This window comes from Ascaphus truei, chromosome 2 (genome assembly GCF_040206685.1).
Source record: "Ascaphus truei isolate aAscTru1 chromosome 2, aAscTru1.hap1, whole genome shotgun sequence".
NCBI classification, from domain to species: Eukaryota; Metazoa; Chordata; class Amphibia; order Anura; family Ascaphidae; genus Ascaphus; species Ascaphus truei.
This window is the reverse complement of record NC_134484.1, coordinates 32,296,572-32,309,246: the sequence shown is the minus strand read 5'-3', so window position 1 is coordinate 32,309,246 and position 12,675 is coordinate 32,296,572. Positions and strand designations below refer to the sequence as shown.

At 37.7% G+C, this 12,675-nt stretch overlaps 1 protein-coding gene across 1 annotated transcript in view; it reads right to left on the bottom strand.

Annotated features, from left to right (window-relative positions):
- Positions 1-11,891, bottom strand: part of KCNQ3 (potassium voltage-gated channel subfamily Q member 3) — a 296,751-nt gene extending 284,860 nt beyond the window's left edge. The window contains exon 1 of the mRNA XM_075581947.1: positions 10,841-11,891. Within this exon, the coding sequence (XP_075438062.1) occupies positions 10,841-11,154 (314 nt within the window). The 5' untranslated portion in view covers positions 11,155-11,891. The remainder of the gene's footprint in view (positions 1-10,840) is intronic.
- Positions 11,892-12,675: the final 784 nt, after the last annotated feature.

The window sequence follows — 12,675 nt, the reverse complement described above, 5'->3', positions numbered from 1 at the left end:
AAAGAAAAAAAGACAAACATAGTGCAACCTGTAGCAAAATATGTTATAAGGAGCTCCCAGCTGGACACCACATACTAAGGCCAATGCCTAATGGGATATATCAGCAGGAACAATTCGGAGGAGATAATCTTTAGAAAAGAGAAGCACACATGCAGTATCCAATAAAATACAGTTTATCCAAAAATGATAAAAGTGGAGGCTTACAGAATCCCAATGGGAAAACAGCATTGACGGTGGTGATCTCAAGACCACATCACAGCGTCTCTGTGTCAGCAAACCGCCACGGTACACTTCAGCCTGGAGCCGTCTCGTCACTTCCGGTCTTGGGGCCGTCACGTCACTTCCGGTTGCGCCGCCGGTAGGAAAACAGCTACGGATACCCAGGCACTCTCTCCTTCTTGATTAATAGGTCACGCTCAACGCGTTTCGCCGTTCTTGCAGACGGCTTCGTCAGGAGTAGCAGTGACCTGTCCTGGGTGTCTTATTTATACCCATACTGCTATCAAACTCCCCTCCTCCATAGGATGATTGATAGAACATCCCCCAAAGTCACGGGCCAATTACATGCATGTGACCGCACACAGGGAAATACATATACTTAAAAACAGTGATAAACATTTAATTATACAATTATAATAAAATAGTTTAATAGTACCAAAGCATATTTTAAAAACATATTAAAAATAATAATCCTAACTCATAATAAAATACACATTAAAGTATATAAAAAAACACATCAGCTATCCTACTCTTTCTTAGTCATATTGAGCAGACGATAGATGAATCTTAAAAAGACAAAGAAATTAGGTTAGAGTACAACATCAAATTCCAATAATCTTATGAAATGAGGCAAAGTTATAAGGACATCTTGACTATTTTAGACATAGATCGGACCACAAAGACTGAACACCAGTCAATAAAAAATGCTCTCAAAAATTATATAAAAGGTGCAATCCCATCTAAATCCTATAAAAATATGAAATTTACAGAAAAAATAGAAAAAACACCAGATTAAAGAAAAACACCAAATTTAAAGAAAAACACCAAGTTCAAAGTCCACATTCAGGCCTTGTGGCACTAAGGTTTTGAGAGAAAAGATCCAAAAACTCTCTCTTTTCTTCAGTGCAACATTTCTGTCCCCACCTCTCCAGTGGGGCAGAACATGTTCAAGCACTGTAAACCTTAGTCCTGAAGTGTCACCTTGGTGTATATTGATGAAGTGATTGGATAAAAAGTGAGTAGTGACACCTCTACGCACATTACCAATGTGTTCCAGAATACGTGTTTTAACTGGCCTAGTGGTCTGGCCTACGTATTGAAGCCCACAAGGGCACTGTATTAGGTAAACCACGTATTCTGATCTACACGTAATGTGTTGTTTTATGAAAAACTTTTCTTTGGTAATATTAGACTGGAATCCAAACTTATCGTCCGATCTATGTCTACATGCCAGGCATGTGGTACACCCAAAAAACCCCTTTATTTGGGGTAACCACCTATTACTCTCTTTACAGACCTTTTGTAAGGCACTAGGTGCAAGTGCATTTTTTAGTGAATTAGCTTTTTTAAAAATGACTGTCGGTCTTTCAGGTACTATTTCACCTAGGATAGAGTCATTTTGGACAATATGCCAGTGTTTGCGTATTATTTTAGTTATTTTTTCGGATTGTCTATTATAGTTTGTGAGAAAAGAGAAGTCAAAGTTCTTTTTAGTTTTAACTTTTTCTGTGTTCTTTATAAGATCTTTCCTTTCTAGACATCCTACTTTTTCTACTGCATCTTGAATAACTTGCTCTTCATATTTCTTTTCCCTAAACCTTTCTTGCATAAATTGAGATTGTGTATTAAACACGTCATCATTCGAACAGTTCCTCTTGACCCTTCGTATTTGACCATATGGTACATTTTGTAGCCATTTCGGGTGATGGCAACTGGAAGGTGTGATAAAGTTATTGATATCGACGTCTTTGAAGAAGGTTTGAGTACTAATCTCTCCCTCTTCTATGAGTACAGTCAGGTCCAGGAAGTTAACCCTTTCCCGACTGTACTCACAGTTGAATTTGAGGTTGAGTAAGTTATCATTAAGATAGTTTATAAATCTTTTGAGACTTTCCTCGTCCCCTCTCCAAATAAAGAATATATCGTCGATATATCTCCGCCACAGGCACAAATCCACACCCAGCTCTGCAATAGACCAAATATGGTCTTCCTCCCATGCACCCATGAGAAGATTTGCATAGCTGGGTGCAAACTTCGTGCCCATGGCGGTACCACACTTCTGAAGGTAGTATACTCCTTCAAACAGGAAATAGTTGTGCTCTAGGATAAATTTTATCCCGTCTAGGATAAAGTTTGCCTGTTCAGGAGGCATATTTGTATCCTTAGATAACGCTCTGTCTATGGCATCATGTCCATCTTTATGACTGATACACGTATATAACAAAGTTATATCACATGTGGCAAGAAACCATCCTTCTTCCCATCTTTGGTTATTTATAACTTGCAGAATATCTGTAGTGTCTTTCAGATATGACGGAAGTTCTTTCACATATTTCTGCAGATACGTGTCTATGTATGCCGACAAGTTTGACGTCAGGGAATCTATACCTGCTATTATTGGTCTTCCTGGGGGATTTACTAAACTCTTATGGAGTTTAGGGAGATAGTAAAAGATGGGTCTAATAGGATGTTCTTTATGCAAAAACTTGTATTCGCTCTCATTTATGACTCCATCTTGTTTCCCCTTGTCCAGCAAAGTTTTTAATTTACACAGAAAGTCTGAGGTTGGGTCCTTTTTTAGAGGTGTGTAAGTATTTTTATCACCTAAAATCCGATGTGCCTCAGATATATAGTCTTCCCTGTTGAGAATGGCCACTCCTCCTCCCTTGTCAGCTTGTTTAATTACAATGCTAGTGTCTTTCTGCAGGATTTTGAGGGCATCTCTTTCGTTTTTACTCAAATTATTCTCAAATTTCTGATCAGAACTAGCTAGCTTTTCGAAATCTTTCTGAACTAGTTGTGTAAAGACATCTAGGTTTTTACCTTTCATATGTTTTGGGTAAAAGGTAGAGGATGGTTTTAGACCTGAATGAATCACAATATGTGCATTTTCTTGTGATAGTGTCATATCTCTTTTAGGTTGAGTGTCAACTTCTTTAGGATCTATCTTAGAATCTATTTTCGAGTTTTCACTGGTTCTAAGCTCAACCTCCTTCTGCCTAAAGAATCTTTTGATAGTTAGTTTCCTTAAAAATCTTTGGGCATCCAAAAAAAGGCCAAAATTACTAGAGCTTACAGTGGGGGCGAACTTTAAACCTTTGGAAATAAGGGACTCTTCGGGTTTGGTTAATACCCTAGAGCTCAAGTTGAATATGTTTTTACCTATTTCTTGGGTTTCTTTTGGTATTTCTTTCTGTCCCCTTCCCCGTTTTCGTCGGTTTTTTCCCTTTTCCTTTTTTCCGAGGAGTGATCCCTTCTCATCAGTGGGGCATATGAATTTATTCCCTGAAAAGAAGTTGACCCCCCCTCCCCTAAAAAATCCTTCTTGTTGTTAAACTTAAGGCCACCTTTCTGAAACATTTTATCTCTTTGGGTTTCTCGTTGTTCTTTTCTATTATATATACTAATTTCCCCTTCTGAGTCATAATCTATACTCATAGATCTTTTCGGGGTTAATTCTATGCTTACTTGTGTTTTAGCATATTTATTACCCTGTTGGTGTGGGGTTCTATATGGTTTTGTCCTCCAATTTTCCCTTTCTGGACTTTTCCTAGTTTTTTTAGGGGTGTATTTTCTAGGTTTTTTCTTTCCCTTAGATATGTCCTTTTTTGGTGAGGGTTTTTTTGGGGTTATTTTAGATTTTTGAATGGTTTTATCCACTATTTTAACAGCACTGGATTCAATTTTCTCAAGTTTTCTAGGGGGCCCGTCTTTATAGTCCTCCTCATCTCTTAAAAATTTCTTTACTTTCTTTGTAATTGTTTCTTTCCATAATTTATCTAATTTCTTTTGCAGTTGTGCATCTTTTTCTTTGAAGAGAGCGGTCTGATCTAAAGTACCAATTCTCTCTTCAATTTCTTTCACCTCTATGTCAATTTGTGACACATGATGTTTCTGTTGTTCTATAACTAAACCCATTAGGTCATTAGAACATTTCTCTAAAAGACCATACCACTTGTCAAGGAAGCTTTCATCTTCCAAATCCATGGATGGATCCTTATTAATTCTAAGGCCTCTTGGGACTCTTCCACTTAAAACATATTGCTCTAAAAAAGTGTAATCCCAAAATTTCTTAATATCTTTAGTTAACAACTTCTCCAATTTATCAAATTCTGATGCAAGGATATTTGCTTCCCCTATAATAGGGGCTTTATCCAAATCTAATTTCAGAATACTATTGAAGTCCACAGATCTCGTGTGTCTTCTAGTGAAAATATTGGAGCAGTTGTTATCTATTTCTATATCTTCCATTGTGAAAAATAGTGCAGCCTATCTTAATAAAACAAAAACAGATATATAGAACACACAAGATGGCGCTCAATACCTAAACACAGTGAATAATATATAAACACTTAATGGAAAAACTATGTATATAAATGTGAAGGTAAACACAAAATACAAAGTAAAAATAAAAATAAGAACACTCAAACCCTTAGACGGACTGTTTCAAGGTCCACACGAAACATAGGAAGAAAAAACCAGGGGAGCGTAGATACCTTTAAAAAGAAAAAAAGACAAACATAGTGCAACCTGTAGCAAAATATGTTATAAGGAGCTCCCAGCTGGACACCACATACTAAGGCCAATGCCTAATGGGATATATCAGCAGGAACAATTCGGAGGAGATAATCTTTAGAAAAGAGAAGCACACATGCAGTATCCAATAAAATACAGTTTATCCAAAAATGATAAAAGTGGAGGCTTACAGAATCCCAATGGGAAAACAGCATTGACGGTGGTGATCTCAAGACCACATCACAGCGTCTCTGTGTCAGCAAACCGCCACGGTACACTTCAGCCTGGAGCCGTCTCGTCACTTCCGGTCTTGGGGCCGTCACGTCACTTCCGGTTGCGCCGCCGGTAGGAAAACAGCTACGGATACCCAGGCACTCTCTCCTTCTTGATAAATAGGTCACGCTCAACGCGTTTCGCCGTTCTTGCAGACGGCTTCGTCAGGAGTAGCAGTGACCTGTCCTGGGTGTCTTATTAATAACCTAATGAGTTCCTCTCTCCCACACCAGTAGTGCGGGCTTTTATTGTGTTGTGGGTTAGGGATGTTAGTACTGCTTGTTTGGCTTTTGAAAGTGTATTTATTTCCTTCCTGACTTTTGAAACCTAGAATTTATCCTTTTGAAAACCAGAAACAAATTTAGTTATGGTGAGTAAAAAAAGTTACCAAAACCCCTACACCGTACTCTGTACAGCAAATAAAATACTACTTGTGAGCACCTCCAACTGTCTCTGAAAGGTCCGCAAACCTGCCTTCCCCATTATATCTTAGCATACAATGCTTCCACTGCAGCCAGGGATTGTGGGTAATGGCATGCAAATGAGCACTCAAAGTGTCACTCCTTTAGAAAAGAGAGGTGGGTCACTTGAGATTTAGCTACCTCTAACCCTTCAAAAAACTGGGAGAGATGTATTAACACAAAGTAAAGCCAGTTTGACAGATTGCACCATTTTTTGCGTTCGACTGCGCCAAATGTTAAAACTGTGTTAATCAAGTTTGCTACACATATTGTTAGCAAGAAATGTTTTTCATGTTAGAAAGGGTATAGGAGAGAGTTACAGCATGTGATACAGCTCATTATAAAGTGTATAATGTGTATAATGTGTATAATGCCACTTTCCAAACCGCAGTCAGGTGTGCACACATTAAATGTGGGAGCACAGTACCTCTATATCTTGGTGCCAAGAGACAAGATGAAGAGGCCTTTATTGCACCAAAATTGCATTGATATACTGTACCTCCCTCCTTCGGAGCTAAATAAAGACAGTGAGAGGCTCTACTGCAATAATGTATGAATGGGCGTAAAGGCGTACTAAAGTGTAGCACTCTTTTGTGCATCTGGCTGCTAAAGCGTAGCACCCTTTTGTGGATCTGGCTGCTAAAGCGTAGCACCCTTTTGTGGATCTGGCTGCTAAAGCTTAGCAGCCTTTTGTGGATCTGGCTGCTAAAGCTTAGCACCCTTTTGTGGATCTGGCTGCTAAAGCTTAGCACCCTTTTGTGGATCTGGCTGCTAAAGCTTAGCACCCTTTTGTGGATCTGGCTGCTAAAGCTTAGCACCCTTTTGTGGATCTGGCTGCTAAAGCTTAGCACCCTTTTGTGGATCTGGCTGCTAAAGCTTAGCACCCTTTTGTGGATCTGAGCCATCGAGAGAAAAGGAGAAAAAAAAGGATATTCTTGATGAACACACATTTGCATATTTAGTGTACGAAAAAAATAAAATGATCATTACACAACCTAAGATGCTAATTCCCCCTATTGAGAGCAATATTGAAACCATTGCCAAAGCGACATTTTTCCAATGTTGTGTATATAAACTAATGTTAATAAAATGCATTGTAATAATCCAGGAATATGATAACCATGTTAAAATTTGTAATATTAAACACTTGTTAATTATGTGTCTTCTAAAATACTGTATTTTTTTATCAACTGTTAAGAATAATGGGGTGTGCATATTTTGGTAAAGTTAGATTTGAGTTGACTAATTTATGGATCACATAAAATGAAACTATCATTATTCATTGGATTTTTTTTTTAACGTTAATTTAATCTCCAGTTTAAAAAAGTTACATTTGTATTTCTCTCTCCTTCCTCTTTCCATGTAGCACTCAATCTTACAAATGTGGTGCAGCTGATAGCCAGAGTTCAATTTACTGAGTACTGTAACTCTTGTGATACAGATCTCTTCTTCTCGTGACATTGTTTTAGTGATTATATATATATATATATATATATATATATATATATATATATATATATATATAATCACTAAAACAATGTCACGAGAAGAAGAGATCTGTTTATAACTTTGTTATACAGTCTAATATATATATATATATATATATATATATATATATATATATATATATATATATATATATACAGTATATATATATATATATATATATATATATATATATATATATATATATAATATCTTATAACAGCTTAAGCTGCTCTTTTGCAGACTTACAGTATATGCTACAATTTTACTAAACTAAACATATTTTGGACATTAGAAACACTGTTGACACTGAAACGTTCAAATATTAAGTCTCTTATTTGTGCACAACATTTTATATTTTGAATGTGAGTTATCAATTTTTCAAAAATATTCTGCGCGTGGCGACTTCTTTCACATATCAAAGAGATATAACAAATGAGAACCAAGTGAACTTCTGTTTCTTCAAGCAGGGGTAGAGAGTGACTACAGTATACAGTACATTGATAGTCCATCCTGGATTAGCGTTGTGTAAATATTGCCACGTTGCATACTGTAAATTGATGGTCACCATGGTAAAAGTGGTCTCTTTATACCTGTAACTGCTAACTTATTAGAGACGGTATTGTAAGCATATTGTAAGCTCTCACAAGCAGGGCCCTCATTATCTATTTGTATATGTTTGTCCTTATTTGTATGCAACTCTGTTTATGTAATGATCAAATCTCTGGACCCCAATGTACCACGCTATGGAATATGCTGGAGCTTTACAAATAAACAACAACAATAATAATAATAATAATAAAACATAGCACAGAGTATTGGAAATGGGGTCTGTAGAAAATCTGTTCAGTTCACTTTTGATTCCTTTGGGAATGTGTCTCCCTAGGACAACCACAGCAATACTGTGCTATAAATACAATTTGTCCTTCTATATATATTCTCATTTGATTCTTTATTTTGTCCCCATAAATTACCAGTTGGGAACCCAGATAGGTTATATTTTATTTATTGCATTTCATAAATACAAACACACTACCATTTTGATGACCAATGTTTTAATGCCCAATATCTGAAACCATCAACTAACACAACAAATGTTTTATCTATCACTTTCTTACAATACAATGACCTATGAAATTGTTGAATGAGACCATCACTTAGTTGAATCAACAAAACACAAAATCCGCCAAAAGACATTTCCGAAACGTCCATTCAGTTGTATAATTTACCTGTGCTATATTGAATAGGGGACCTATACTATTTGACCCTATGGACAAAATGAACACTGATTTGAATCAAAACCTATAAACGAAAAGCTGAACCTTAAGGAAATGTTTTACATGGTCAACCCTATTTGACCCTATGAAGCAGCTTCCCTACACTGGGTAAAATTTTAATCCTATTCATTTTAATGGATCTTCACTTTTTTCCATCCCTGACTTCACGGCATATTATATTGACCTCTGTCATGTGAGTGACTTTTCAATAAGGAAAACCATGTTACTCCAACTCACACATCGTCCAATTTACAATAAAAATATATGCAGTACATGAACAATGAAACGGTAAACACTGGATATCTAATTGTTTGAAGACATTTGTCAATTTAAATTCTTAAGATCATTAAAAAAAAAAAAAAAAAAGAGTAATGATGGAAGAAATAAATGTCCTCACAGATGGTGGGAATGTTAGGGGGAGAAGACATTTAAGGGAACAAATACCCCATATTCCACTGATGTCCAGTCCAGCTACATGCATCATTTAGTTAAGCAGATATCCTTGGCACTATAATGTTGCAAACGTACTTTATTCTACAATAGAGGAATTTCATTGTTACAACTACTGTAGGGACACTCACTATACTGAAAGGTGTGTCAATTTTCCATATTAAAATATGGACACAAAATGACAATAACATGGTTTGTGGTAATGGGGTCTAAAGCTGAAAGTAAGGACACTGGGCACCATACCTGGCTCTATAAACATTCAATGTTGATTAATGGGTAATACAGGATACTGTAGGTTCTTTATTTGAATTGCACATTGTGATGCTAAGAAATGCAAAACATGGTGGGTCACTGAACAATAATAAACACTGATATGAATCAAAACCTATAAACGAAAAGTTGAACCTTAAGGAAATGTTTTACATGGTCAATCCTATCCCATAAAGATGTCAAGTGCTGAAGGAAAGGAATTGGGGATGTCATGTTGTGTCTGTTTGTGTAGCCCAAGTAAACATACTAAAAGGCAGTGTTATAGAATGATTTGGGCTAGATTCAAATGAGTGATCACTTTTCTGCAAGCAAACAGGTCACTGAGGTGAGTCACATACAGGAGCAGACATCTATGGTAATAATTACTTGTGTAGAAATGTTACCTACATTTTAACAATATAGGCTGCGAACAAGCTACCGCTGAGCGTGCTTGGTGCATAGCGCGTTGAGTTCAATGGATGTCAATGTGTCGGCCATGCTCACGCGGCACGCATGCGCCCGTGCTCGCGGGCGCTAGGTGCTTGGCGAGACAGATGAAATTAATTTCCAGGTGCGCTGAAGGGTCACATGACCTTCAGTAACCAATCAGCGCCAGTCACTGCTTGGCCATGCCCCCCCCCCCCCCCCTCCCCGTTCGTGCTTGAAAAAAATATGCATGACAGCCGAACACTCACGCTTGGAGAGTTGGTGACATCATCGCTCTCAAGCATGAGCGCGCTCAGCGGCAGCATGGCCGCAGCCTAAGGCAAGACTTACTTAGACATCTCCATGGTTACCTTGAATGCTGCCCTCCTCACATACAACTTCTCTTCTTCACACTGTGTTTTCCACAAACACACAGTAACCAGACAAAATAAGTGTGGTTATTATTGAGTGAGCTAAAACACCATGCAGGGAGCAATCTTAAATATATCAGAAAATAAACTTATTATGTGCCATTTCCTCATACAAGCATCAGGTTTTTGATTTACAAGAGCAAAATCTACTCTAGTGCAGACTGTGCAGATAGTCATTCATTGCATGTTTTCTAAATGTATTGTACCCTACCCGAACCATTAAGCAATACATCCTTTCCAACAACATGACAACATAACGCTTTAAAGGTGCAGTTCCATTTACATGATAAGTACACATTTCCTGATGTCATCTATAATGTATGTTTTTATGTGTGTATATATATATATATATATGAATGCAGTTAAATAGTTTATTTTAGATACATGTATTTTATGGATTGTTAGACTGCCACAGATTTTCTCAAATATAAATAAACTTTGATCACATTGAATTCTATATTTAATTGATTGATCCCTTATCTGTCTCCTAGTGAGTGGGATTGAACCTTTAACATACTGCCAATGCACAAATCAAAAGGTTTCTTTGTCCAATGCACAAATCAAAAGGTTTCTCATGAACACAACTTAGTGGTGATTTCTAGTGCAGTAGTTTAGATACAGTATGCTGTTTTCTAAGCAAAATAGCTTTTAACAGTGGCAGACATTAATGCAACATATTAGTATGTAATACAGTATGCTGCATCCTCACTAGCACTTAATCTGCGGCCAGCAAAACATTAAGATGTTAATAGAAATAACTGGCATTCAATATGATGATGAAATTAAACCCACATTTTGTTATTTGAATAAAATAGCTTCAATCACAAGAAGAAAAAAAAGAAATATATACTGTATACATATTGATATCGTTTAAATGACACTGATAATAGTAACATGTTATTTTTTTTAATAATAATAACAATAGATATATAATAATGCTAATTGTAGCATTTATAATAATAATAATTATTATTATTATGCAGCATAAAAGTGCCCTAAGTACAGAATGTGTCGTATCATTTGGTAACAAGCTGAACATCACAAAGGTACTCACACAAAAGCATGATACAGCAGCGCCCATGCTCTGGGTCTCTCCAAGGCATCATATATCAAAGTTTGAATCCTTCTGTACTTGGCATTGTTCCTCTTCACAGGTCTTCTACAGCTCAAAGGTGTTTTAGCCAACAGCCCAATTCCTTGAGCATTGCGCTTGGAGCCTTCTTTCCCAGATCCTGCCAGCAGCAATGTCCCATCCTTATCCACCCCAGCCCCCAGAGAGGATTGTTCTAAATCCCCAGAAAGACCCACTTTATTATCCTCTTGCTCATCACCAGAAACCTCCCCTGCATGTCTGGTCTTCAGCCCCATTTTCCTCTTCACGGGTCCTCACAAGAGAGCTTGGGGGAAGCCTGGAGAGCCCCAATGCCATGGTCTGAGAAGGAGAAGGAATGACATTTCCACCAGGTCACCTGAATGATCACAAGCAGCTGAACGCACCCGATATCTATGCAGCTGAAAGCATCATAGCAGGATACATTCACCAGCAATCCTCGGCAACAGAAACAAACCAGCCCCTCTCCTCTGCCTTCAGATCGGTCCCAATCTCACGGTAGGGAGTGGCCCATTGTACGTTTCCAGAAGGCAGGATAATCACCTCTTAGACATGTATTTGCATTTTTTTTTAATTTGTTTTTTATTATCCTTACATGATACAACTTCACCCCTGCTAATGAAACAGATGTGTTGAGCTGGATTTCAGAAGATCAGACTCTGGGGATCTCCAGGGCTTCCACAGTGAAGCAAGGAATCCACATTTCATCTCTGTGCCCCTCGCAGCTCTCACCTTCTATCTGCTAGCATCATCCCTGCAGCTTCTGCTCTGCCTCCCAGCCTCTGCTTGGTCCCTTGGAGATGGAGATCCCTGGCATTTGCCTTGTGCAATGGGAGAATCGATGCCTTTCCTGCAGGCAGTAAGAATAAAAAAAAATGCCAAGCATCCATATGAGAGAGGAAGCTGTGGCTGTCATTCATTCATTGATGCATTGCTTGGATTCGCCTTCTCTTGTGCTTTGGGTTCAGTCCCTTTCCTTGTGCTTGCAGTTTGTTGTCTGTAGGAAGGATGTGGCTGTAGAGTGTAGGGGGAGATTGAGAGGACAGGGGAGGAGGGAGAAGAGGAGGGGCTGTGGGTTCATAATAAGAATGAATTGGGTGTAAAGAGGCAAGTGTGTTTAGAGATTGGAGAAAGGAAATAGATGCTATGAGAAAAAGCGGCTGTAGTGAATTTAGAGAGCTTCAATAACTACATGGATACCACTGTCTTATGTGGATGACCCTTATCTAATCAAAGTAGCCACGGAATGTTAATTGGACGTTTCCAGGTTCTGAGGCTTTTTAAATAAATTATAAAAAGGCATTGATGTTTGAACCCCACCAGTGGCAGAGCTGCTAAGCCAGATGTTGTGTGGCACTGTGGTTTATACACCCCAGCACTTGGTGTTAAATGGAGATGATTGATGAAATGAGAACCCATCAGAAATGCAGGTGGAATGAAATAGATTAGCAGAAAAAGTATATTTGCCATTAATAAAACCTTCAAGTTGTAAAGAACTCTTATTGCTATCACTGACAGCAAACCTTCACTTTTACCAAAGATCAGTTTGCTAATTATCTAGATTTAGGTGCAAATTAGGTAAAGTTTGTAAAAAAAAAAAAACTTTCAAAAGTATTTGTCACTACACAGTAAATGCACTAATTATTTAAACGTAGTTGTATTGTTTTTGTTTTTTAAAAAGCCAGTCACCTTAATTAATCCCATTAAAGATATGGTTAGCATTAGTTGAGGCACTCCCCCTATAACACCCTTACCACTATTTCTTTCACCGTAATACA